The following is a 27,495-nucleotide window of genomic DNA, read 5'->3' as shown; positions in this document are numbered from 1 at the left end:
TGGGCTCCACCCAGTGCGCCAACACAGCTGTTGCTGTCAGATAAACGTTACGCGTTCATATAGGAGCAGAAGCAGAAAAAAAGTGTATATTTGTCAACAACTACACAGGTAAATGATCCAATAAGCATTATGAAAAGATAACGTAGTGTGAAAGGGAGAAGTGGTGTGGTTGTTAGAGCTCCACCTAACTGTCACTGCATGCATGTGTTAGCTCGAGTAACGGCAACTTACATTATTTGGTGGTGGTACTACAAAGCTAGAAATCTAGGGGAAAGTCATCATAGCAAAATTAAATATGTGTGTGTGTGTGTGAGAGAGACAGAGAGAGAGAGAGAGATCCAGATTTTTAAACACGAACAGTTGATTTATTTACTTATTTTTAACTGCGACATAAAGTCTGTCAGTAAAGATTGATTGATTGACTGATTGACGGTTTTCTAACATTTCGCTAGAAGCTCTGAAATTACAGTCACGTGATCAGTTACAACTCACCCATACTTTCACTTCTATCCCTTTAAACGTGACTTTTCCTGCACTTCTGATAGATCCATAAATGTTTGTGTGCAGTTTTGTGTGTAAATCAAGGGTTTATGTAGCCTAAGCTCCGGCTTCCAGATGCTGTGCCAAAAAGTGATCGCCTGCCAAAAAACTGATTTGTTTCTGTGTTGTTTTTTTATGTCTAATATCTTTACGAATGTTGGTAAATAGACTTCGGTGAACAGGGTTTACAAAGGGGTAGTCTCTGTTATTGTACTTATATTATAACCAATCCGGTTCTTTTTGTCCACTTAAAATATGTTTACATAACTATTGTTATATTTGTTGCAATTTCTGCTTCCTCTTGGCTAGATTACTCTTAAAGGAAGACATTTTTTATGTCAACAAGATTTTTTTTAACTGGATAAATAAAGGTCACTACCATTATTATTTTTCTTTTTATGTTCTGTTTTGTTGTTGCCCTCTAATGTTTAAAGAAAAACAATAAAAAGAAAGTATAAAAAAAAAGTCACTGCCAAAAACTAATTGCGGCTTCTACCTTGTGACAGGAATGTTGTTTGTGGCTCAAGATGACTTGATATCATTCATGAACATTTGACATATCTTTCACATATTATAGACCAACGAGTTATTTATAGCAGTTTAAATTGGCAGACGATCATTTTTTGGCACACTGCCTCTCGGACTGTACTTGTTCTTAAATTGCTGTGGACATACCACCGGGTGGCGTAGTATTCAGTGATTTATGTGTGAACTTAGTGGCCTGGTTGTGGTGGCGTTTGACCATCTGAGCCTGCCTTACGTTGGACAACCACCACTACCACCTGACTAAAGTCATGACTGAAGATTGAGTAATATGTAGTAACAAGTCAAGAGAGCATTTTGAGAAGATGGAAGTGCTCTGAAGAGATTTCTGTGGTTTATCTTTTTCAGGAACAGCTGCAATGGCCTCAGGTGGAGTCCCACTGCCCACAGCCACCCAATGTGCCACTAAGGTGGAGCTGAGCATCTCCTGTGAAAACCTAATGGACATGGACGTCTTCTCCAAGTCTGACCCTCTGTGTGCTTTGTACATCAACATATCAGACTCTCAGTGGTATGAGGTATGTAATTGGTAGTGATACGAGATTTTTGCATATAACAGTTAAGACTGCAAATCTATGGCGGGCATTAAATAATATGTTCTAACCTAAGTCATGTGACTTACGTTACACATCTGTTTTTACTTTGTGAATTAGTTTGGCCGCACGGAGATGATCCTGAACTGCCTGAATCCGAAGTTTGCTAAGAGGTTTGTGATCGATTACTATTTCGAGACGGTGCAGAGGCTGAAGTTCTGCGTGTATGATATCGACAACGATACCTACGACCTGAGTGACGATGATTTCCTTGGAGAGCTTGAATGCACCCTCGGGCAGGTAAGTTTCCCCTTTATCAGGTTGCTCTTTAAACACTGATCGTTCGCCCACTGCTTTAGCGCTCCTTGTTGTTTCCATCATTTGTGTCCAGGTCGTTTCTAATAAGCAGATGACGCGGCCGTTGTTGCTGAAGGACAGGAGGCCGGCAGGCCGTGGAACCATCACAGTGAGCTGACTCTTTTGTCTGTGTGAACTTAGTTTCTCCAGTTTGTCCTTCTGTATGCATCTATGTGTGTAAAAATAAGAATATGCTTAGCTTGTAGGGTTGATTTTGCTCATATTTTGCTAGAATTAGTCATTTTAGCAAGCTACGAACAAATGCTGTGGAACCCTCGTATTGATTGATTGTCTTCCTGTAGTGTAATATGAGTGTCAGGGCTCATGGCTGGGTTTGTAAGTGTAAAATTGCAGTTTACTTGTGCCAATTTCTAACCAAGTGATGGATATGACTGTTACTGTCCTGCTTTGTCTACTGTTTTGTGATAAATGAAACCATAGTGTACAAAATGAACACCATGTTGTAATAATTAAGAAGTAAAACTATCATTTTAGACCATAAACCTACTGGGAAAATATATTCTAAGGTAATTCATGAAGGGAGAAATGGTGTGATTTTCTCATAGATTTCTGTACAATCAGACTTCTATTTAAAAATAGAGAAGCTGCCCCCTGCTGGCCATCAGAAAGAATGCAATTGCACTTTTAAATTGGCTTCATTTTTTTTGTATATAGCTGAGGTTATGTTAATCTTTTACATAAAAGAAAACCACTGTGAACCTTAGTATAAAACTGCACAAATCTTTATGTTTTTCTCCCTTTTGATAGATCTGTGCTGAAGAAATCACAGACACCAGGGTAGCAAACTTTGAAGTGTCTGCCCGCAGGCTGGACAAAAAGGTAATGAAAGTTGCTTCATTGTTTTTTAATAAAGTTCGTTAAATTTAAGTTCTGTGAATGACTAACTGGGAATGGTTTGTCAGTATCTGTGGTGGTCCGACCCTTTCCTGGAATTCTACAAGCAGACAGAAACTGGATGGCAGCTAGCTCACAGGACAGAGGTACACACATTTACCATCAGGTCCTTCATCGGCGTGCACTAAATTCCCGTGGACTCGTTACTCACGGTAACCTGTTTATGCAGGTTGTGTACAACAACCTGAATCCAATATGGAGGCCGTTCCGCATCTCATTGCGAACTCTTTGTGGCGGAGATGTGGAGAAGCCTATTAAGGTAATTCTATTCAGTGAACCTGCACAATAAAATGCACCCAATTAACAAAACCTGTAAGCACCTCTTAAGTAACACTCCAATGGGTGAAACAGTGGATTTCACCCCCCTCCCTCACTTTTTAAAATTTTTGAATTGGCTTTATTGACCACACTGCTGACTAATAACTAATCTTGTAATTGCAATTCTCTTATTATCTTACAAATCCCCCAAACATATAAAACAAAGGAAGTGCTTGTGACCCAGTTGGATAAGCGCTACGTGCATGTGTGCACAATTCATGACATCACCATGTGAGGTTTCTTCCTCTTTGTTTACTCATTGACTTACTGCATTAGCTTTTGCATTTATACTGATAACTGTTTGCACTCTTTCCAAATGTCAGGTGTTCAGAATATGACGACGCTTCGTCACTGACTGTAAATAGTGAATGATTAGTGGGGGTTTTGGCAGCAGTCTAAAAAAAGATGTTATTTTCACACCCTGACAAAGAACTTCATCATCAACCATGGTTTACTCTTTCTCTCCTCCTGTATAATCCGAACGTTTCATGCAGTAGTTTTTACGTGATCCCCCGTTAGAGAAAAATCTTCCTGTTTTGCGTCCTCAGGTTGACTGTTACGACCATCACAACAGCGGCTCCCATGATCTCATTGGGAGCTTTAAAACCACACTAGCAGAGATGCAAACGGGGACGCACATCTCCCCGGTGAGGCCCTTTATGTTTTGTGTGTGTGTCTCTTGTGTGTTATAGTGTTTATGTTACACTGACATTAACATGGTCTCGTTTCAGGCTGAATTCGAATGTATTAACCCCAAGAAGTCAATGAAGAAAAGCTATAAAAACTCCGGGGTCGTTTGCATCCGGCAGTGCCAGGTAAGGAATTAAAACTGTTACTCTGCCTCGATTTTACAACATGTCCCACCAGGTTTGTTTTGGATTCCTGTACATTGTGCATTGCTGCACATTGTTAGCGTACTCTTTACTTTTACAGATAGTGAGGGAATACACCTTCCTGGATTATATCATGGGTGGATGCCAAATCAACTTCACTGTGAGTGTGGAAATATTTTTATTGTTTAAGTAAATAAATTGTTTGGTAAGATTTATAATATTTCTAAATTGATTGTCACATTGCACGGCACTCTGAAGCTTGCAGAATACATTTGAAGTATGTCAGACGTTTACCTGGTGACTGAAAAGCTCTCTGTATGTTGACCCGTATCCTCTCGGTCCAGATCGCCATTGACTTCACAGGCTCTAACGGGGACCCGAGGTCTCCTCAGTCCCTCCACTACATCAGCCCAGAGGGCTACAATGAGTACCTGGCAGCCATCTGGTCAGTGGGCAATGTCATCCAGGACTACGACAGGTGAACCCAAGCATCCCACATTATCCCACCATCTAAAGTCTCAGTGAAAGAAATGATATCAGAGGAAGAAACAGATACTGAAAAAACAATATGTTAAGCCAGAGTTGAGCAGAATGAAAGAGTCTTATCACCAACTTACACCAAACCCCCCCAGAAATTATTAACCTTTTTGCTACTTACAGTGTTAATATTAAAAATCTTTAACGGCAGCATCCTTGATAATCACCTACTTACTGTTAAACATTTTCCCTGGAACTAGTTTCTGTTCAAACTTTGGGCCCACTGATCTACCGCTCGATGAGCTCATGAGTTTGTTCTGTCTCTGTGTAGTAAGAAGATGTTTCCTGTGTTTGGTTTTGGAGCCCAGCTCCCTCCATCCTGGCAGGTATGAAATATGCATTAAAGAAACAGCCTCATTGATGATGTGTGACACAAAGTTGTTATTTCGATATCACTGAGTTATTAAGGTGCTTTGTTGTGTTCATCCTCTCTCTCTTGGCTGGAATTCTGGGTATTGAAAAGCATTGGAAATTTGCAGTGTCTCAAAGGACCAGTGCTGCGGCATTTCCACTCGTTACTTGGATGTGACTGCTGAATTCAGAGCGCTCTCACATGATGGTGTGGTTTTGGGGCTGTTGAGTGTCCCGTTGTGTATGAAAGGCAGTTTGCTCTGACTGGTAATGCTCAATGAACAGTAGGGTGGTGGAGTGTAGCTCAGCTGCTGAGGCACGGCAGTAGAAGGCGTGATGCTGTGAGCCTGATGAACAATTGAATGATCCCTCATTTTAGAGCTGATGCAGCAGTTTGTAACATCAGCTTCTTTATTATTTTTCTTTTTTCTTTTTATTTTATATTCTGTGTCCTGACGTGTCTGTAAACGTTTGCAATCAGAATTATGATCTTTATGCTGGGTTGTGGCTCTTGTTCACATGTTTCGTTTATGTGTTTATTTGATCCTTTTTATGAGTGTTATTTCAGTTATTACATTATATGTAAAATAGGCAGCACGGTGGCGAGCTAAGAAGCAGAAGGGGAAAGGGGGGGGGGGGGGGGGGGGGGGGGGGGGGGGAGGAACTGCTGTCGACCTCTGCATCTGTAAGACAACACAAGTACAGTGCCTGAACAAAAATACAAAGATGTACAGATGTGCAAATCAGCAGAGTATGTGGAGAGTATGTGAGCAAGAGAGTGAGTGTCTTTGTCACAAAATGTACGTGACAATGAGGGTGGGAAGCTGGAATAACGCCCCCCCATCCGCAGCCCCCAAGAGTACCAAAGACCTGAGGCCACACATCACTGCAGCATCTGCAGCAGGAGAACAAGCGAAGCTCCAGATAGGCCGCTCACAGCTATAGAGCGAGAGTCCCACAAAGAGCTTTTCATATTCAAAGTTGTGCTTTTGGAAGATATCTGCTTGGGTTAACTTTACATTAGCTTCAGATCATTCGGGGAACCCGCCTGCTAGTTTGCTAGCACCAGCTAGGTTAAATGGCCAATTGTTCAGGGCTTCCATTATAATCAAAGCCAGTCAAATATGCATGCAGCTTACACTATATGTTTATTTCACCTGACATTTATGAACTCTTCCAATCTTACTGATCACTCAAAGCGCTTTAGACTGGAAGTTCCCATTTTTTACCACACTGCCTGACATCCATGACCAATTTCGATTCACTGACTAACCTAACATGCATGTTGTTGGACTGTGGGAGGCAGTTGGAGTACCCAGAGAAAACCCACCCAGGTACAGGGACAGGGTGCACCCAGAAAGGCTCCAGCTAGGACTCAAACTAGGAACCATCTTGCTGTGAGGCATCAATTCCAACTACAACATAGCATATGTATATTCTTATACAAACACACTGTGCTTGCTTCTTATCGTTCATGTACCCCCCCCCCCCCTCGCCCCCATGTTGTGTCATGTACATGTCAAACACAGCTCTTTTGAACAGTTAAAGCTTTTGTTGATTTTACTCCTACAGGTGTCCCATGAGTTTCCTGTCAATTTCAATCCAGCAAATCCCTTCTGTTCAGGCAGGTTTAAACTTCTCACAAAGCTGTGTTTGGTTCTTGAAAGTTGCCCATGGATGCTGTAATGGTGAACCACTGTACCTGTGGATGTGTGTGCCTCTATAGGCATAGAGGGCGTGGTGGATGCCTACAGACACTGTCTACCTCAGCTGAAGCTCTGGGGTCCCACCAACTTTTCCCCGATCATCAACCACGTGGCCTGCTTCGCCAGACAAGCTCTCCAGCAGCACGTGGCCTCAGTAAGGAAGCAGGAAGTGCTTACAAACACTTTAATCATCCTTCTGCTGTTTTGCTCCCATGACATTGTTGTGCGAGCTTCTATTTTCTCATCTGCATAATATGCTAAACTGTATGTATTTCCCAACTGTGTCCAAATCTTTATTTTACAACAATTAACTACTTTACACAACTTGGCTTCTTCTGTGATATACACCTGATGAACACCTGCTTTGTCTAACTTTCTGGGCTTTCTTCTCAGATTTTCAATTCCATTCAATTTTATTTATATAGCGCCAAATCACAACAAAAGTCGCCTCAAGGCGCTTCATAGATACAGAGAAAAACCCAACAATCATATGACCCCCTATGAGCAAGCACTTTGGCAACAGCAGGAAGGAAAAACTCCTTTTTAACAGGAAGAAACCTCCGGCAGAACCAGGCTCAGGGAGGGGCGGGGCCATCTGCTGCGACCGGTTGGGGTGAGAGAAGGAAGACAGGATAAAGACATGCTGTGGAAGAGAGACAGAGGTTAATAACAGATATGATTCAGTGCAGAGAGGTCTATTAACACATAGTGAGTGAGAAAGGTGACTGGAAAGGAAAAACTCAATGCATCATGGGAATCCCCGGCAGCCTACGTCTATTGCAGCATAACTAAGGGAGGATTCAGGGTCACCTGGTTTAGCATCCAACATTTTTATGGCTCATTATGACAGATTTATGCCGGCCTAACAGTAAAAACAATTAATCCACTTGACATTTTTATGACTTTAAGAGCCGTTTTTCCTGCAAATTAAGATATAATTTGTATCACTTGGGGATTTCTACAACTTTGGACAGTTTGAACTTTTAGAGTGACTAACCATATGTCACAGCTTTTCTCAATAGGCCATAAAACTGTCAAAGTTAAACATTAGTCCCAATTAATAAATCAAACCAAAATAACCACTGTGCATCAACAGGTGCTCATACAAAAAAGTGCAGACTTATGATATAAATGTAGATAATACTTGACCAAAGTATATGAGCACAAATAATTTGAGTATATGGGTCAAATGCTTAACATTGGTATATAGTGTATACAAGTATATGTGTTTCAGAATATATGTGTGCCATCTAATCCCCAACTCTGTGATCTACTTTTCTGTCATCGTGCAGAATTACTTTGTGCTGCTTATCATCACGGATGGAGTGATCACAGACATGGACCATACACGTGCCGCTATCGTGGAGGCCTCTCGTCTGCCCATGTCTGTCATCATAGTGGGTGTTGGCGGGGCAGACTTCAGCGCCATGGAGTTTCTGGACAGCGATGACAAACTGCTGCAGGCGCCCAGCGGGGTCGTCGCCTCCAGAGACATCGTGCAGTTTGTGCCCTTCAGAAATTTCCAGGTAGGCAGCAGCTCCGAGGCTTTAGACAGCCAGCCTTCCTCTGCTCAGCACACAGGCGCAAACCTGAGTGCTGCTGAACAAGCCGACTTCTCATTCTTGTAAATTTATGTTTGCAGAGAAACAGCGTGGCCCTGGCGCAGAGCGTGCTGGCAGAGCTTCCCGATCAAGTCACATCCTTCTTCAATGCCTACAAGCTGAAACCACCTAACCTTTTTAATGTTCCTGAGCCGTCCTAGTTAAGCAGGTTAAATGTACTCGAGTATCTCCAATGCACTTCCTGTCTGTCTCACTTTCTACATTCAGTGCATAGAGGGGTGTCAATCAGTGTTGGGCAAACCATTTGAGATTTACAGATCAATGATTGCTTCACTCTGGAACACTGGAAAGCAGCAAATCAACTCTGAGGTGAAATCTACAATGGTAAACTGGAACAACTGGAAAAAGCAGTTAATGCTATTTAAAATCACATGCCATCAGAAAAAAATACATTAACCAATAAATAAATGATAATAATTTAATATTTGTATACAATGACCATCAGTTTCAGCTTGCATGGCTCACAAATAAAATCCACAACAGGACATCGTTATGGCCACGGAAATGCTTCCTCAGGCTAAAATTTGGGATTCTTCTCCATGATGTCATCACTGTGTGGGTGGTTGAGCAACAGTCACCCTTTCGCAAAAGCTCTAAACAAGTGGTTGCATGACAGCTGCCTAACGTGTAGCATCACAGTGGTCAGGATGAAAGGAAACAGGAAGTGGCTTTGAACAAGTGTGCAAGCCAACCTTATCCTTTTAATCGCTCAGAAATCAGTTTCTGCTACAATTAACAAAGAGCACCCAAATGGCCTTAAACAGCAAGTTTAATGTTGTGCAGTTGACTTTTTCACAACATCTATGTAAATAACTACAGTTTCTCTAACAAGCTGAGTGACTGAGGTGTTTTCCATGTGATTTGAGACCCTCCAGCTTGTTCACTGCATGTAATTAATAATAAATCATAATAACAGGAAACAATCACAGTGTACTCCGTGCATCTTCACACATGGCTTTGCTGATTAAATGCTATATTTGTTGCATAAACGAATGGCACCTTATTTGTTGTGTGATCATAACATAAAAGGAGACAAAGCTCAGAGTCTACATTGTTACACTGGATGTTCCCAACTAGCAAACTGATGCCTGCTACCTTAATTAAAGAATTTGACATGTAACCTTGTTTGCTAACAAGATTTTATACGTTGTGTAGATGTGAATATTTATTGTTGTTTATAATGGTTGGGAATGATTTTGACTCCCCTGTGTGGCCCACAGTGGTTGCTCCCGACGGTCTTTTCCCAAATTAAATAAAGGAACTGGCAGCTGGCGGCAAAAGTGAATTAGTAACCATGGTTATTAACTAGATTAAGTACCACAGTGTGTATACACATTTCCATGAGGATTTATATCCTCATGATTGATGCAGAAACATGTTTTCCTACTTACTGTATATTATAGTAGTGTATAGTGTATACACGTTTTAGACTGCAGATAATGTATAATAAATTTCTAGTAACAAATAAATGTAATAAATTATTCTCCTCCATCATAATTTGGGGGATGTCAAACATAAGGCCCGGGGGCCAGAAGTGGCCCTCCAAAGTCTTCAATCTGGCCCCTTGGGTGGCTTTGGAAAATGTGAAGGAGGGCATACATTTCAGACTTTTAACTGTATGCTGACAGATTTATTTCAGTTACTACAGCAGGGTTTCTTTATCATGCAGCTAAACATGCTGTGTAAATTACACTTCTTTTTTATATTTAAATGTCTTATTGTAGCTAAATGTCTGTACAATGACAGAAAAGGAAGTTTCACATAAGATCAACATGCGTGGCTCACGATGTAAAATGAGTTTGACATCCCTATCTTGATGCAATGAACAGAACACAGATTTAAAGCTGGTACAGCGGGCCCTCATTTGTCGCGGGAGTTACTTTCCAAAAATAACCCACGATAGGTGAAATCCGCAAAGTAGCCAACTTTATTTTTTACAGTTATTATAGATGTTTAAGGCTGTAAAACCCCTCACTACACACTTTTTACACTTTTCAGGCATGAACATTTTCACACTTTCATCTCTTGTTTAAACACTCTTAAAGTTCAAACTTTCATAGAAAAATAAGTCCAGTATTATAGAATGAAACCAAAGGCACCCGCAGGTGCAAAATGTTTCGTCGATATTGTTACGAACTTACAAACATACAGTACAGCACTTCAGAGTCACACTGCTAGCAATCAAGCTGAATGCATTGTGTACTGTACAAGAGACATGGCACAAAATTGATTGACAGTGGTCTACAGCCAATCAGGACGCAGGACACAATGCGCTGTAAAAAAAAACACACACACACACACACACACAAAAAAAAAATATGCAAAATTGCACAAAAAAAATCCGCGAAACAGCAAGGGCACAAAAGGTGAACCGCGTTTTACTGTACTTAAATTTTTGGTGCTACAAGCTGCTGGATCATGGAGTGCACTTCGTTTTTGTTAAATAAATGTCATGTGTTGTTGTTATTAATGTCAGGACATAATCATTTTTTATCAGGTCCCAATATGTAAAACATATTGTGAGAGGGAGCATGCTCTCGTTTCAACACGCATGTCGGTAGGACTCGATTGGTTCATTCTGTGAGAAAGCTGTATTGAGGACTACAGTTGTCACAGAAGTATTTAAACATTTCCTTAACTAAGAACTAACTGCACAGGAAAAAGACAAATGTGGAGAGATCTTTTGAGGCATTTGTAAATACTGTAGTTTTTTTTATGATTATTAAAAAGGGATTTACAAAAACAAACACTCAACCAGTCTTTTAAAAGAGAATAGGGGATTTTCCTATAAGCTTTTGAATTTGTAGTCATTTAGTTTTCCTTTCAGTTCACATGCACTAAAATGGAAATTCAGTTAACCTGCAGTTTAATCTGACACTTTAAGGCAGCATGAATTAGCTAGGCAACTAAAGGGTTAAAACCCCTCTTGGCAACCCTGAGATGTAATACCACCTCACATAACATGCCATAACATAGTAATACTGTAGCTAAATAAAGATTGCATTCATTCTCCTGTAAACAGAGCAAGTTCCTCTCCTAACTAAGTGCTTTAGGGTGCTGAGGCTTATAAAAAAAACAATAAAAATAAATTAGCACACCCTAAAAAAATGATGAATGAGAATATAAGTTTCAATCTCTCTAAGATCTCTAAGCTAAAAGGTAGAAGGAGTGGAGTGGGTGTAGGTGGTAGGAGGCAGAGATGGGTTTTCTGTTTTTTTCTTACTTTTAATTGAGTCATTTCTTTCTTTTTATTCTTTTAGATATCCTCAGCCACCTTCTCACTGTTTTGCTGTGAATCTTTCCTTCCTCTTCCTCCCATTTCTTGTAAATTTTGTTTGTTATAAAGGCAAGCTCATATAAATACAGGCTGTATTCTACATCCTACAGTCTATAATATCTTGGAAGGATCAGAAAAACAAACACAATAAACATGACCAGTAATGTTGTGGGGACGAAGCTGGACTCCCTTAAGTTGGTGTCAGAGAGGCAGATGTTGTCCAAGATAAGGATAGTGCTGGACCTCCCACCCACTCCATGACATGCTGGCCAGTCACAGGAGGACGCTCACTGATAGAGTGAGATTACTCAAATGCACCACTGAAAGACACAGGAAGTCATTGCTGCCTGTGGATATCTCTCAGTACAAGTCCTCCATTTAATGCACAAATACAGATGTATTTGTGCATTAAATGGAGGACTTGTACAGGCTGGTTGTTGGAAAACAGACGTCTTACAAGTCTTTACTTTGGCTGCTTTATTAAATGACACCAAAACAGCTATACTTGTTTTTGAAGGGACCGCTACACACTATAAACATTTTTGGGCTTTCCCACACATTTAATGGTCCTCACTGTTTTTCATAACAAGAACTGAGGAGTTTTAGAATTTCTTTTTTTCGGAGAGGTATTTTGAAGATTTTGTCCAGTTTCCAGCTGTGTTAGCATGATGCCTTTTATGGAAAGTTTGGGGCAGGGATGTTAAAATCATTTTACAGTGATGACTACATATAACCCACTATGATCTTAAATAGGCAGGGCAAGGGAAAATCTTAATAAGAGTTAAAGAAGTGCAATTTCAACAACACATCTCAGTTTTTCTGCATGATAAATATATAAAATTACTGAAAACGTTCTGGTAGCTCACCAGACTGTCCTATATCTAAAAATCATTACATTTTTGTTGATTCACAACTTACAATCTTTAAACTGAAATTTCTGTAGTAGACAGTTAAGAAATGGAAACTTTTCTGCCATTTAATTGTTTAACTTACATACTTACAAAACTTAAACTAAACTTAAAACTTACAGAAATACAGTTAAAAGTCCAAACATGTATACCTTCCTACATATTTTCCAAAGCTTTCAAGAAGGCCAGATTGGAGTCTTTGCTGGGCCGATTGTGGCCCCCGGGCTTTATGTTTGACATCCGTGACTGCAGGGCAACATGTAGCGGAACCCGAGTGGAACAGCTGCTAAGAATGGGCTCAACGATCACGTGAACACAAAGTAGTGAGCTGGTTGGTAATTTACTTAAATTATAGTGTCACTCTAATTCTAAATAAATGTACGAATTCATGTGTTTTTATCGTTTACTATTAAATAAAATAGTTCACTGTAAATTCCGCGACACTAATAGTCCTCCATACACCACCCGCATGGCTATTATAAGCTTTTGGGCTGACTTCGTAATGGCAAAAGTTGTGTCCTTGTTTATTATTTTTACAGTATATGTGTTTGTGTGTGAGTTTTATACCTTTTTGTCTCATGTAGTTCGTACAGTTGATTTGGGAGGTCGTGTTTGCGGTCGGTACGTGAAGTGAGCGCACTGGACTCCGCCCACCACCACTGAGCTAGCTGTGCTGTTGCTGCAGCAGCTGGAAACAAACCACAGCACCGCAGCAGTGTCGCTAGCAAGCAAGCTTACGAGGTAAGCTACCACCGCGCTAGTCTTGACATTTGCAATTGTTCAAGAGTTTAAGCGCTGCTGATGAATTCCCACAGAGTGTGTGTATACTTTTTCTCGCGTCATGTGACTGTCGCTGATAATAAACCCATTCAACTTAACGAGAGAGTTCGTAGGTGTGGCTTTTCGCGTGGTGTTTATGTGAACAGCCACAGCTTTTCTGTGTTTCTTTAGAGAAGTTTTTAGGCAACTTAATCTAATATTGTAACGTTAATTGAGGTTTGTTTATTATGTGCTAATGTTTGTCAGTTGTCTCTGATGGATTGACTTCTTGTTCTATAATCTGGGAAATGTGTGTCAAACATATCTCTCGTGAATGATACCGAGACATTTTTAAGATAGAAAGGATATTTCTGTCACGAGATGGAAGCTCCAACCTTTTTTTGGCAAAGCAACTTTGATAAATTCTTTATTTATCAGTGTAAAAGTCTCATTGACATTTAAAATGTCTTTTTCAAGAAAGGTCAGGCCAAGAAGGCAGCAGAAGTCCCAACAAATATACGCTGACAGTTATATAAAGATGTTTTAGGTGACCAAAAAGGATTAGTTTATTATATTGTAGAACACAGAGTATGAAGATAGTTGCAAAATGCATGGAAACACGTGTTGAGGGGAGTATCGGCATAGACATTTTGATATAACAGATATGATTCATTCTCTGTGCTGGTATTTCCCTGCTGGTCACGTCCTCCACTGCTTCATGGTGGTTGGTTTTAATGTAAATGATCAACCCAAATCCAAATGTAATATGTACATTAAAATACAATGTATAACATATCATGTATATAAAAGCATCTTCCACTGACTGTGCATTATTATTAGTACATCTGTAATTTCTAAATGGCTTTGAATGAGAACATTAACTAGAAAGCCAACAGATATTACACTAAAATACTAAACATGTGTATTATTATCATGTAATAGAGCAATAATAAGGTGACTGATTATTTGGCTGACAAATAATCTGTGCATAAGTCTTGAGTCATCACTGATTTCTTTATTTATGTAGGTTCTTGAGCAATCGTTCACCAGGCTTTCTCTTTGGACATTGACCACTCTTCAGTCCTTGTCAGTCCGGTCCTTGTACCTGACCATTTTCGCAGGAATGTTTTGTGTTTGTTAAGCCATTTAACACTGACCTGTGAACCATTCAAATAAAACAATAAAAAAGAAAGCAAGCAAGCATCTAAAACAGCCTTTAAAAAAAGAAAACAGCTGTGGCAAAACAGCAATACTGGAGCGCCTGAAAAAATACCATGAAATCATGGAAATATACAATCATGACATAATGAAAACTTTCACAGTTGTTAGAGTTCCAGGTGTTGTGCCAAAAAGAAATTGTCGTCTGCTGGAGCGCGCAGAGCTGCTTAAAGCTGTAGCGCCCAAATTACTTACAGCTACTTCCGTGCAAATGATATAAGATGCAGTAAGCTGAAGGCAGTTTCAACCGTCTGTTTGTTGAAAATAGTAACACGACCGCACCACATTTTCTTGTTAGTAACGGTAACAGCTTTGTAACGGTAGAAAAAAATAATTAGTTAGATTACTCGTTACTGAAAAAGTAACGCCGTTATTCCCATCACTGATGATGACGCTCTGTTCTAATACATTTAATCAGGCCGAAGTAATGTTATTAGTTAGGTTTTAATATGTGCCTTTAAGTGAAAAATCTGGGGCTTTTATTGCATAATTAATGTAATAATATGTTATACCACCCATTTAAAAAAGACAGAATACTTTTTAGTAAACTAGGAACTGGGTTTAAAATGACATTTATACTGTGGTTGAGAATTTGATGAGATTTTGTTTTACAATGACAAATCCTGTGGCTGAACATTTAATTCTGTTAACAAGTAGACCACATCAGAAAGCTTCTAGCACTTTTACATAAAAAATAAAAGTCTGCTATTCAAATAGTTTTTTATGAGCCATAAAAACAAAACAATTAAAATTAAAAAAAATATATAGAGGTGTAGAACCAAGGGTACCCTAAACTTACAGTCACACTGAACGTGACAGGTTCCCCCAGTACTGCAGACGCCTAAAGGTTTTTGGACACATGTAAACAGCAAAATTATGTTTCAGTCTTGGTGCAGGTGACAGCAAGTACAGTTTATGTGCATTTTAACAATTACATTAGAAACCAGGAGGTTTAAACCCCCCCTAAAAAAACCTAGCCTTTAATTTGCATGTGTGTGTAGCTAGTCTGGCCTTCAACTCTATGTTGCTGCAATCGGCGTTGTGTGGTGTGTATTAAGTGTTTTAATTGAGTTGGTTGTTCCTTTGCCAGCTTAAGTGGGTTTTATTTTGCCAAAGCTGTTTACATAAAACAGAAATTCTGCACAGTTACTTCACATGAAGTAACTGTGCAGTTACTTCTCCATGCACATCGTCAAGAGAGAGGGAAGAGTAGCAGAGAAAACAACTGGTCGCGGCAGATGGCTGCCCCTCCTCGAGCTAGGTTCTTCTGGAGATTTCTTCCAGTTAAAAGGAAGTTTTCCTTCCCACTGTCACCAAAGCCCTTACTCATTGGGAGTCATATGATTGGGGTTTTCTCTCTGCTTTGTATTAGTATAGGGTCTTTACCTTACAATAGTGCCTTGAGGCAACTGTTGTTGTGATTTGGTGCTTTTTAAATAAATAAAACTTAAGTGAATTGACTTGAATGAGAAACCACCTGCATGCTCGCACAGCAGCTGTCTAAATTATAAAAAAAATAAAAATAAAAAACTAGAGGAGGTCAGGAGAGAGGTGTGTGTTTATAGCCATAGATAAAATATTGTGGATGTATTGGAGATTTTCTCAAAATCAATGGAATTATGAATGCAGAAGAGGATTTTGATCCACCTTACCTGTAGCATCTGTAAAGCGTCTGATTGGCAGTGGCTTCATTTTTCAGCCTGAAAATAATCCCAAACACACTGCCAAATAACTAAAAACATACCCGGGTAAAAAACACGCACACACACAAAGGAACCATATCAGTCATGGATTGGCCTCCCCCTGTTAGATTTGAACATTATGGAAGCAGTTGGGATCATCTCAACAAAGAACAGAACAAAAGGAGACAAAATCGGAGAAAAGCTTTAAAAGTCCTTCCTGGAAAGCCTGGAGAATTGTTCCTGAAGATCACAGAAATTACTATAGAGCTTGCCTAAGAGAGTTCTGTCTCCATTGAGGAATAAAGGCAGTAATTCCAGATACTGACTTCCAAGTTCATTTGAATTTATGTATCGTTGCATCTTTCAGTAAATTGCTGCATCTTATTTTAAATGAAACGTTTAAGGGGGGCACAAGACTTTTGCACAATACTGTATTCTATGTTCTCCGTGTTCATTTTCTGTTTATACACATTTATATTTATCAGCTCTTGTGAGTTGAGCGTTTCCGGGCTGTGATGGCGGCAGTTGGAGTCCAGCCGACGAGGGTCGCAGACTGTGTGACCAAGGTGTCGCTGAGCATCTCCTGTGACCATCTGCTCGACATGGATGCATTCTCAAAGTCCGACCCTCTGTGTGTGCTTTTCATGAACTCCTCTGGAAACCACTGGTTTGAGGTAAGTAGGCTTTTGTTGTGTGGATTTGAACGGCCTTACTCTTAAAAAAATAGAGTTATCAATTTCCAGTTTTAGGGCAACAGCTCAACTTTAAAAGTTCCTAAAAGAAAATCCCTGACTGTGAAACATGTTTGTGTTAGGTTGGTCGCACGGAGAAAATCAAGAACTGCCTCAGTCCCAAGTTTTCCAAGCCTATTGTCCTCGACTACTACTTTGAGATGGTGCAGAAGTTGAGGTTTGAAGTGCACGATATTGACACTGACAACTGCAGTCTGCAAGAGGCTGACTTCCTGGGACAGCTGGAGTGTACCTTGGGACAGGTTTGCCGTCTTTGATTTTCATTACAAGCCATTTGTCTATATACTGAAAGAGCTATAAGTGGTGGGAAGTGGTATTGGCGTTGTTTAGTGATGACTAAGATGTGTCTTTCTGTTCAGATCGTGTCCTCAAGAAAACTAACAAAACCACTTGTTAAGAAGGACAAGATACCTGCAGGAAAGGGAACCATTACTGTGAGTTTCTTTGAGTGAGGGACGCAGTGATTTGGTGAAATCTGAGTGCACTTATTTCACATTTTTAATGCAAAACTGCTTCTTGCTCTCTAGATATGTGCAGAAGAAATGACTGACAACAGAGTGGTGGCATTTGAAGTCGCAGCAAGAAAACTGGACAAGAAGGTGTCATAGACTAGAAGGAATTATGTTCCTGTAATCAGAAATCTTTACACGGATGATTTGACTGAAGTTACTAACTCTTACTGGTCACAGTTTATGATTAGAAAAACATTTAACACCACTCATCAAAAGTTTGAGCCACTTTGAAAGGTTATGTTTTTATCTTTAGAGAAAAGCACTTGAACTGATTAAAATTGTTTTGGGTGCAAATCAGTGGTCATAGGCACAAAGCTTTGTTTCAGTGACACATTTTTTGGATTAAACAACCAACAATTTAATTAGTTAAGAGTTGAAATCATAGTCATAGGGAAGTTGAAGGCATAGGGAAGCATGTACCAGTTTCCTCACAAACCACCATAATCTGTTGTACTGGGAAACTTTTCATGAAGCTGCAAGTGTGTTGTGTTAAAAGGCCAGAATATTAGCCAGACTGTTCTTCTTTTTAAAACAAGGATTGCCACTCCATGCAGGCATTTCTCAATGATTTCACACAATGGTGAGAGTTTGCAGAGAACAATGCTCTTGCCAGAATAGAAGGAGAGACATGGTAAATGGACTGATTCTTATATAGCACTTTTCTACTCCCCCAGAGCACTCAAAGTGCTTTATACAACATGCCACATTCACCTCCAACCATCCTTTGAAGTGCTTTCTATTCATACTATGACAGATGCATCAGAGAATTAGTATCTTGCCCCCAGATGCATCACAGAGGGGGAGACAGGGATCGAACCACCAACCTTCCGACCAGCACATGACCTCATGAGCTACAGTCACCCTAGAATAGGAACCAGTGTACAATTTAGCAAGTGGGGGAAAAGAGACCTTTTTCCCCACCAGGACAATCTGTCTCTCAGAATCTCTGGATTCTGAGAGACAGATTGTCCTGGTTCAGATGCGTTTGATCCGTTGGGTTTGCATTAGGTAACACAATGTTTGAAAATTCGCCAGAGTGTTCTTCTTCTTCTTTTTTAAACAGTGATTGCCACTCCATGCAGGCAGTTCTCAATGATTTCATACAATGGTGTGTGCTACTCCTTTCAGGGAAGCAAACTGCTCTTAAAAGAGTAGAAGGAAAGATAGGAACCAGGGTACAATTTAGCAAGAGGAAAAGTAAGTTAGAGTCCTAATTTGGAAAAAAGAAACTTCACAAGATCCTTGATGGGCCTCTGGATTCTGAGAAACAGATTGTCCTGGTTCAGATGTGTTTGATCCGTTAGGTGTGCATTAGGTAACACAGTGTGCACCTACAGAATGTTGATCTTTTCAAAATGATTTTTGATGAATGTCTCCATTAACCTTTAATTGTCACTGATGGCATTTCTGATCAATTCAAAGTTCTATTAAATGCAAAAATATAAATGTCTTTCTTTCCAAAACGAAGAAATTTCCTCGTGAAGCCAAACTTTTTAAGTGTCAGGGATGTGACAGCTAAGATTATTGAATCTGAAAAGTCTCTGAAATGTGATTGGACAACTCGAGCTGTGCCTGTTTAGTAAGTTTAGTTTAGTAATGACTCTTGGACACAGTTAGCTGGACGTAACTCCAGGTGAAAAAGTGTAAAGGCAGCTGATGAGCAGTGATCGATATCGTGTTACGGTGGTATAAAACATGTCATCACTTTATCCTCACTTTAGAATTTACAGTGTAATCTGTGTTTGTTGTTGCCTGCTTTTTCCTCCCTTTTATCTCCAGGATTTTTTTGGCAAATCCGACCCTTTCTTGGAATTCTACAAGCAAACAGAAACTGGATGGCAGCTGGCTCACAGGACAGAGGTAAACCTGCACTCATTGTGTTTGAGGCTTTCTGGCGCACGAGGAAAAGTGTTTTACGTTTGTACAGTTACATCTCCCAACACAGGAAGTCTTTCTGTATCTGTGTTGTTGTGCAGGTGGTGAAAAATAACTTAAATCCCGTTTGGAGACCATTCCAAATCCCAATTCAGTCACTTTGTGCAGGCGATGTTGAGAAACCTATCAAGGTATGCACACTCATACACACATAAAGTATGCTGGTTTCTTTTTTCCTAACTGTCTGCAGAGCTGAATGATGTGAAGCAGCCAGTAAAACTGGAAAGTTGGGATGCACTAATTGTGAAATTCTGGAGTGGTGCTGATGTTTAAAACACCACACTGGCTGATAGCCAGTGGAGCAGGGAGACAACATAGGCATCGTTAGAAAGTTGTTGTTTTTTTACACATATATCCTAAAAACAAACATTATGACTATTGAAGCTTTTATTTTCACCGTTTTTCATCTCGGAAAGATTTGAACCCTAAACATCCTCTGTTGTCTCCCTCTTGCATAACTTGCATATCCTTGATCTTACTGCCACTAAGGAATTGTTGTGAGTATTAGTTTATGTTGTTGTTGTTTCCATCCTCTAACTCTTATTAAGGCAAACTTATCAGGAAGAGATGCTTTCCAGTCAGCAGTACGCGTGAGGTAACTGTCGACAGTGTCAACATGGAATGCTGTTAATGTGAAGGATGCAGGGTCTGTGACAGGACCGACTCAAGTCCTGGATGCATCTACATCTATCTTAAAGGAACGCACACTTTCAAGGAGTTCGGCCCATTGGTTAAATTTACCTGAGCGTTTACTGACACAGTCTGGGAGCCTTTAATCAAATGTAATTAACAACACTTTAAACTATGTCCAAAAATGATCTCTGATTACAAAAACAGCTAACAAAATCATCTTTTTGAACCTTCAAATATTCCTGTTAAACAGGATATGAAGCTTCTTTATGAAGTTTACTGGTGATTGTATTTGATGGCTCCACACTATATCCCATTTTGATCCTGGGAGGAGACACAAATCCGTTGAGGGTTGTGTCAGGAAGAGCAAAAAAATCTGCCAAATCAAACATACAGAGCTATCTGCTGTGGCGACCCCTTGTGAATAAGGGAGAAGCTCAAAGTAGCCCACTGATTCTATTTAATTTGATATAAAGGTTTAGGTAAGCTAACCAAGGGGTCAGTTTTCCAAATGGGACAAGTTTTCCATTAAGATGGATCCATTTTTTTACTTACTCATTAGCTTTCATAGCTGTTGAAGAGTCACTTGTGTGAAATTAGTTGTAAAGAGGAATATGCACGACAATCCTTGCGATCACTTTGGTTGCTAGTGGGTTGCTGCAGTTGCCACTTCACTGAATGGAAGTGCAGATGTGTCTGCAAACACAAACTATTCTCTAAACGGCAGTGGAATATGCAAACTGGAAACAGGGACGGTTCACCTTCAAAGTGAAAGTTGTGCCGATTGAAGAGTGTCAGTGCAGTGACAATCCGCGTTTCCTTTTTCAAATGTTCAATGAAGCTTTTTCAAGTTTCACTACAGATTGGAGAACAAATAGCACGTATTTGCAGACAAATTAGCATCTTCCACACCAACTGCTTGCCACAGACGGGGAGGTTTTTGGTGTAGCTCCATCTTTGCAACTGATTTTACGTAGCGACATCCAGCAACCTTCAGTAACCACTTGCCACCCGGTCTGGGAATTTAGATTTTTCCTAGTCAACAGAGGTTACTGAGGGGTCACCGACAGACTGGTTTATCGGCCCGTGTGACTGAGGCCTAAGATGTCCATGCTGTGTATGGAGCTGTTTGTGTTGTCTGTGTTCTCTCAATGCCGAAAGTGTTACAGAATCTACTGTGTGTGACTGTGAGCAGGTCCTGCAATCGCTCTAAAGGAGGAACTCTGTCACCCCATTTGCCAGCTTAGATGGCCTCTGTGTGTGTGTGTGTGTGTGTGTGTGTGTGTGTGTGTGGTTGACGTTTTAGTATCATGAAGTCGCCTTACATTCGAAGCTTCACGCCCACCATGCTTTTGCCTCACCTACTTCAGCACCGCTGATCATTTCGGTGCAAAATTTGGTTATTCCAAGTCTCACCTCTCCTCACTGCCTCTGTTCGCTAGATTGACTGTTATGACCACAACAACAGTGGCGATCACGACTTCATTGGAACATTTCAGGCCTCGCTCAGTCAAATCCAGCAGGCAACAGAAACATTTGCGGTGAGTTCATGTGTGTGTGTGTGTTTGCCAGTTTGAGCATTTTGCTTAAGAATAAGCAGAGGGGGGAAAGTACATCCTGACACCTGTATGCTGTGTTTCTCTTCTTCACAGGCGGAATTTGAGTGCATCAACAGCAAAAAAAAAGAGAAGAAGAAAGGATATAAAAACTCTGGCATCATCATCATAAAAAAAAGCAAGGTAATCTGGTTTTAGGTGTTTTTAATATGTGTGTTTGATATGTTTTCTTATGTTTTTAGATATATCATTAGTCCTGTTGTTTATCTGCTGGAGCACAAAAAACAACATTGTTTACCCTTCTTAATAGATAAGTACTACTGCACAGTAACTCTTGTGGTGTTTACAGATAGTGAGGCAGTACACGTTTCTGGATTACATAATGGGAGGCTGTCAGATTAACTTCACTGTGAGTTTCACATTTATTTGTTAATCCTAATCCGTCCAGTTATCATTTGGAGACACACCTGAAATATTTAACTGACGTTGACATTTTACGATTCATTCATAATTAACTGACATTTATTTAAAAAATGCAACACATCCCTCTGGGGGCGGCGCAGATCGCAATTGACTTCACAGGCTCCAATGGGGATCCCAAATTCCCCCAGTCACTCCACTACATCAACCCTCAGGGCTACAATGAGTACCTGGCAGCCATCTGGGCAGTTGGTAACGTCATCCAGGACTACGACAGGTAAATACATACATAAAGGATTATGCAGGTGCAGAAAGTAAGTCTGTTTTCCTTCATTCAGAAAAATTATAAGTCAGACCGATTTAAAAACAAGCTCCACCGTAACTTTTTCTTTTCTAGTCTTAAAGGTTTCTGTGCACTTCATCAGTTCATCTACAGTAATGTCAATGCAATTTAACATGTCGTTTGTAAGTCTTAATATGCACCTCGCTTTTGGCAAACTCACAATCATTCTTACAAGCCTTGAAAGACCTAATATATCACAGTACTAGTTGCCCACATTCAACAAGTTTCAAATAATGAGGTCAGTGTGTGGGCATGTAATCCCTTGTGAGCCAAAAGCTCCAGCTTCAGACTGTTTTACTCGTGGCTGTGTGAACACTACCAACTCAGCACAGGAACCCACCTTCCTCCTGTTCAAGTTAATGAGAGAGTCAGTCAGGAGAAAGGTGGCTCAAACAGAGGGGAGGGGGCTAGCAGCAAAGGTGGCCCATGGTGAATATGGTGCTGGGAATGAATATAATAGATCTCTGCTCTCATAATACCATGATAGTAGCAGCAAAATACTAATAATCTGACCAGTACTTATCTGTTATTTTGAGCGTTCAATCCTAATGCATGGATGAATAACTGAATTCCCAGCAAACCACTTAATGCAGCATGTCAGCTGACAGGCATTAAGCCAGAGCACCAGCTTATCATCCTGATATTCACTAGTTTTCTTGCACTACAGGAAAATAAATGATTAACAAAGTGAAAACATGACGGCGTGAGAAGCAAGGCCAAGCAAGGTCTTGTTTAAATAGAACCATGAAGAACATTAATGTAAAGAGTCTGACAAAAAGACTTAATTTTAAATGTTCACTGGTCTTTACAAACTGACATTAACATTCTTTATTTTTGTATTGCTTCCTTTTGCACAGTGATAAGATGTTCCCTGCTTTCGGTTTTGGAGCACAGATTCCTCCTTCATGGCAGGTGATTGTTGCACTTTTGATGTTTGCGTACATGTGACACGCGGCAGAAAGATTGTTTGTGTTGTAGATAAGTGTAAGCCATTGCAGATACGATCATTTGGGATCTGGGTTGTTTATGTGTGCAGGTCAGCCACGAGTTTCCCATCAACTTCAACCCATCCAATCCATTCTGTGCAGGTAATAACAGACTGAATGTAATGTGAGATTTGTTTCACACTGCCATGTGTTTGTATAAACATTAGCAGTTATTTAGCACAGTGGAGGTGAGTCTATGTTCAGATTTGCCAGTGTGCAGAACAGCTGCAACACGGGGAAAACAATTATATGTTTTACACTAAATAAGAGATATTTTAATTTTAACATATTAGTAGATTTATTTATGCATCTTGTTCTTCTCATAATTTAATTTCTATGTTGTGACCTATTGCTTAATAAACATGGACGTACCTTTGGGTATAAAATTCAATTCAATACAGTTTTATGTGCACAGTGCCAAATCACAACAACAGTTGCCTTAAGGTGCTTTGTATTGTAAGGTAAAGACCCTGCAGTGTTAGAGAGAAAAATCCAACAATCAGATGACCCTCTTTTGAGCAAGCACTTGGCGACAGTGGGATGGAAAAACTCCCTTTTAACAGGAAGAAACCTCCAGTAGAACCAGGCTCAGTGAGTGGTAGTGATCTGCCCTGAGCAGCTGGGGCTGAGGGGAAGAAGACAAGACAAAGACACGATGTGGATGAGAGCTAGAGATGAATTATAACTAATGATTAAATGCAGAGTGGTGAATTAACACATGGAGAGTCTAAAGAGGTGCGTGAAGAAGAAACACTCAGTGCATCATGGGAAGCCCTCAGCGGCCTGTTCCTGTGTAATTAAGGGAGGATTCAGGTTCACCTGATTCAGCTGTAACTTTATTAAAAGAGATCATTTTAAGGCTAATTTTAAAGGAAGAAAGGTTTTCTGTCTCCTGAATCCAAACTGGGAGCTGTTTGCACATAAAACAGACCTGAAAGCTGAAGGCTCTGCCTCCTATTCTACTTTTAAATATCCTAGAAACCACAACTACAGGAAACCTGCAGTCTGAGCAACTTGCTTTAGTGCGGTGACACGGTACATTTCATCAACCTTCATGTAACTGTGACCCATGACTTTATGATGTTTTTGTGTGTGTGTTTCAGGTGTAGAGGGTGTGGTTGCTGCCTACCAGCAGTGTCTGCCCCAGGTGAAGCTTTATGGCCCAACAAACTTTTCCCCAATCATCAACCACGTCGCCCAATTTGGAAGACAGGCGCTGCAGCAGCAAACTGCATCAGTGAGTCACAGAAAGTTTGGAACCAATCAAAGCAGTCCTAATGTCAACTGACTGCTCCACTCTGCTGCTTTTTTTGTTCCTGTTGTCCTGATGATTCACAGGAATACTTTGTCCTCCTGATCATCACTGATGGAGTGATCACGGACATGGACGAGACACGCAACGCCATCGTCAACGCCTCTCGTCTGCCCATGTCTATCATCATCGTCGGGGTCGGAGGGGCGGACTTCAGTGCCATGGAGTTCCTGGATGGAGACGATGGAGTTTTGCGTTCGACAACAGGAGAGAACGCCATGCGGGACATCGTGCAGTTTGTGCCATTCAGGCAGTTCCAAAATGTAAGCCGTGGCAAGCTATAAAGCACACTCTTTGTCCAGATGCACCAACACCACCAACATTTGAATGTTTGCACATCTTATTTCAGGCGGGCAGTGCAGCCCTTGCACAAAGTGTACTGGCAGAGTTGCCTGACCAACTGGCCTCCTTCTTCAAGTTATTTGAGCTGAAGCCCCCCACTGAACCGAGTCCTACCTAAAATGTGCAGGAGTACCCCAACCAACACGCTGATCGTGCCCCTCATCCTTCCCTTCATTTGATCCGAGCTGGAATCAGGATTTATAAATATCATAGTAACCTTGCTTTTTCAAGGTTATGTCATGCCTTGATCGTTCACAGTACGTGGTGCATTAAGTCATCATATACTGTAGGTTTGTATGAGCACAAAACGGTAACTTAATGATGCACGACTCTGTCGAAGCTGTGTGAAGTTTTCTAGCTTTTCTAGCTCTGGTTTTATTGGCTGTAAGAACATGTGACTAGCTTAAACTTTAAACACCTTCTCTTGGGTGCTATGCTCAAATTACAGCTGCAGCTCTGCAACCTCCCTGCTTTCTTTTCTAACTGCATGTTTCTGTGTGTGTGATTGGCAGACTTTCACTGTTGCTCTGTCTCTGCCCTTTGTCTCAGTGTCCTAAAGAACAGCTTGCTCAGAGCATCCTGGCAGAAATCCCAGATCAGGTGTCTGGCTTCTTCAACACCTTGAATTTGAAGCCGCTTGAGAGCTGCACACCTACTTCTGACCTCTCAGCATCTGCGCAACCCCTTCTGTGATTTATTCTGAAAACTATCTTTCCTTCTTAATGTCTTACCTACAAATGTCTTGTGATTCCTCACCTGGAATTTTTTAGGAAAACTTCCTGCAGCTACAGGGTAAAGCCATACTGCATTAATGTTATCAAATATTTTCTAATATTTGCTAATATGTGGAAATTTATGTCAGTTAAGTGCCAGATATAAATGTTGCTTTTATTTTATTACCTTTATTAAAGGATTTATTGTAACTGTGTTGTATTGGGTGAGCTGTTATTGACTGTTAGTCACATGACAGGTTCTGGAGTATTTAACTGGGTACTCCAAGTTTGTGCTTATATCATCTCCTCTGTATTACAGCCATAACGTCTTTGTTGGTTTTCACCATTTCATGTTGTAATGGAAAATATACATTTCAGTTTAATACATTTCAATGTAAAATTTCCAGCAGATTTCAGGTGTGATGCAGTAAGTTTTACAAAATGAATCCATATGTACTGATCCCGATGTTCAAAATAATACATTTGTTGTTCTGTTTTTATAGACTTTTCTACAGTTATGTGATTTTGATGTAAAATACTAAATGTGCTTGCATGTCTTAAACAAAAAGAATCAAAGTGATTAAGAAAATCATTTTTTTACACAGTGTACTTTTTTGATTTTTACTTTGTTTTAAGAGGAAGTAGCAAAAAAATGTCCTTCAACATTTATTAAATCCCCCGATACATTTCCCTTGGTGTATGTGTAAATTCATTGTTGATATTTGGAGCTGTTTACACTGACGACTGTGGCGTTGCCTTATGCACTATACTTGTCCTTGTAATGGACGCTACCTTTGTCAGTATTTTACTTTGTTATAAAACACAAAGGAAGGAAAAATACCATGAGTTATCCTTCTGCATTCTTGTCATGGTGAAAAAATACTGCAACAGCCAGTTTTGCATGTTGTTCTTTGTGTCTGTGTGTAACCCAGTTCAAAACATATTTCTTAGCTTTTCAACTCAACTGGTGCAACTAAAGCAAAATCTCTTCCCTGTCAGTTTTGGTATAAATCTATATTTTAAAAAAATGAATTTTTGGTGTTCTTTTTTTATTCAATACTATTTATATTCCTTATTATTCTGTGTTAGTTTCTCTTTATATATAATTTTGCAGGTAATACAATAAAAGTAACAATAATAAATTTAAATATATCGAAGTGTGTCTCGTATGCTTTTATTTTCCAGTAATACCTACAAAATAAATCATTAGATACTGCGACAGAATGAAATGCCATGACTGCAAACTTGGAAGAACGCCGACCTCGACAGAGCAATGATATATATTAAGGCAGCATCATTTTCAAAAGTCTGGAGGCAGAAATGACTCAATGATGTGATAATGCGATTGGGCTTGAGTACTGTTATTTTTCATTAACATGAGATTAGAGCAAGCGTTTAACCAGTAGGAATGTCACTAATTACATTTACTACTTTAATCCACTGTTACTTTATTTAGGTATTTCTATATTGTGCTCATTTGTGTTGCACCCGTGTTGTAGAGTGCTGCTTTTAAAATACTTGCTTGTTTGTCCAAAAGCCTCTTATAGCCTTCAAGTTAAATTTTAATTCACTAAAATTAAATAATTGTAAATATAATCTTAGGTCTCTGAAAAACATCAAATGCTCACGTGATGGTCTGCAACGCAGCGGAGTGAAGCCACCGAGCAGCCCAACTTTCTCCAGGTGAAATCAGTTTCTCCTGGTGATGTTTTAACACAAAACGTTTAAGACAAATAAGTTTGTAATGAATTAAATGTCTGCTGAAGGTTTAGTACATACATTAATCACATGCAGTAGTGCGGCCACATTTAAAAATATTACCCAAAACACTTCATGGAGCAACAAAAACAAGTTTTCTCAGTGAGTGGTAGAAATGGTACAAACAGTAAGTTATT

The 27,495-nt window shown here is 40.0% G+C and overlaps 2 protein-coding genes across 4 annotated transcripts; both read left to right on the top strand.

The window, feature by feature from the left end:
- The first annotated feature begins 1 nt into the window (after position 1).
- On the top strand, positions 2-11,701 carry LOC146510996 (copine-3-like). 2 transcript variants are annotated; one of them, XM_085172480.1, is made up of 16 exons: positions 2-108; positions 1,432-1,601; positions 1,737-1,916; positions 2,008-2,082; positions 2,742-2,813; positions 2,897-2,974; positions 3,058-3,147; positions 3,755-3,853; positions 3,938-4,021; positions 4,140-4,199; positions 4,384-4,517; positions 4,848-4,902; positions 6,500-6,551; positions 6,654-6,787; positions 7,926-8,159; positions 8,276-11,701. In XM_085172480.1, exons 2-16 carry the CDS (start codon positions 1,443-1,445, stop codon positions 8,393-8,395), a joined length of 1,626 nt encoding a protein of 541 aa, XP_085028606.1. In that variant the 5' UTR covers positions 2-108; positions 1,432-1,442; the 3' UTR covers positions 8,396-11,701. The 2 variants fall into 2 exon arrangements, with proteins under 2 accessions (XP_085028606.1, XP_085028607.1); XM_085172481.1 differs by lacking the exon at positions 3,058-3,147.
- An 847-nt stretch (positions 11,702-12,548) lies between these two features.
- LOC146510995 (copine-3-like) lies at positions 12,549-26,290 on the top strand. 2 transcript variants are annotated; one of them, XM_085172476.1, is made up of 17 exons: positions 12,549-12,771; positions 13,025-13,181; positions 16,585-16,773; positions 16,914-17,093; positions 17,211-17,285; positions 17,379-17,450; positions 19,143-19,223; positions 19,340-19,429; positions 21,371-21,469; positions 21,581-21,667; positions 21,834-21,893; positions 22,048-22,181; positions 23,105-23,159; positions 23,284-23,335; positions 24,337-24,470; positions 24,572-24,808; positions 25,437-26,290. In XM_085172476.1, exons 3-17 carry the CDS (start codon positions 16,615-16,617, stop codon positions 25,578-25,580), a joined length of 1,659 nt encoding a protein of 552 aa, XP_085028602.1. In that variant the 5' UTR covers positions 12,549-12,771; positions 13,025-13,181; positions 16,585-16,614; the 3' UTR covers positions 25,581-26,290. The 2 variants fall into 2 exon arrangements, with proteins under 2 accessions (XP_085028602.1, XP_085028603.1); XM_085172477.1 differs by having other exon boundaries at positions 12,553-12,771; positions 24,895-25,574.
- The last annotated feature ends 1,205 nt before the right edge of the window (positions 26,291-27,495 follow it).

This window comes from Neolamprologus multifasciatus, chromosome 9 (assembly GCF_963576455.1).
Source record: "Neolamprologus multifasciatus chromosome 9, fNeoMul1.2, whole genome shotgun sequence".
NCBI classification, from domain to species: domain Eukaryota; kingdom Metazoa; phylum Chordata; class Actinopteri; order Cichliformes; family Cichlidae; genus Neolamprologus; species Neolamprologus multifasciatus.
This window is presented reverse-complemented; position numbering and strand designations above follow the sequence as displayed.

Excerpts from the sequence above, each read along its gene's own strand:
- LOC146510996 (XM_085172480.1), top strand. The coding sequence starts at position 1,443 with ATGGCCTCAGGTGGAGTCCCACTGCCCACAGCCACCCAATGTGCCACT. Across the intron at positions 3,148-3,754 it reads ATGTGGAGAAGCCTATTAAG|GTTGACTGTTACGACCATCA; the intron begins GTAATTCTATTC and ends TTGCGTCCTCAG. Across the intron at positions 6,788-7,925 it reads TCCAGCAGCACGTGGCCTCA|AATTACTTTGTGCTGCTTAT; the intron begins GTAAGGAAGCAG and ends GTCATCGTGCAG.
- LOC146510995 (XM_085172476.1), top strand. The coding sequence starts at position 16,615 with ATGGCGGCAGTTGGAGTCCAGCCGACGAGGGTCGCAGACTGTGTGACC. Across the intron at positions 17,286-17,378 it reads CAGGAAAGGGAACCATTACT|ATATGTGCAGAAGAAATGAC; the intron begins GTGAGTTTCTTT and ends CTTGCTCTCTAG. Across the intron at positions 21,470-21,580 it reads AGGCAACAGAAACATTTGCG|GCGGAATTTGAGTGCATCAA; the intron begins GTGAGTTCATGT and ends TCTTCTTCACAG.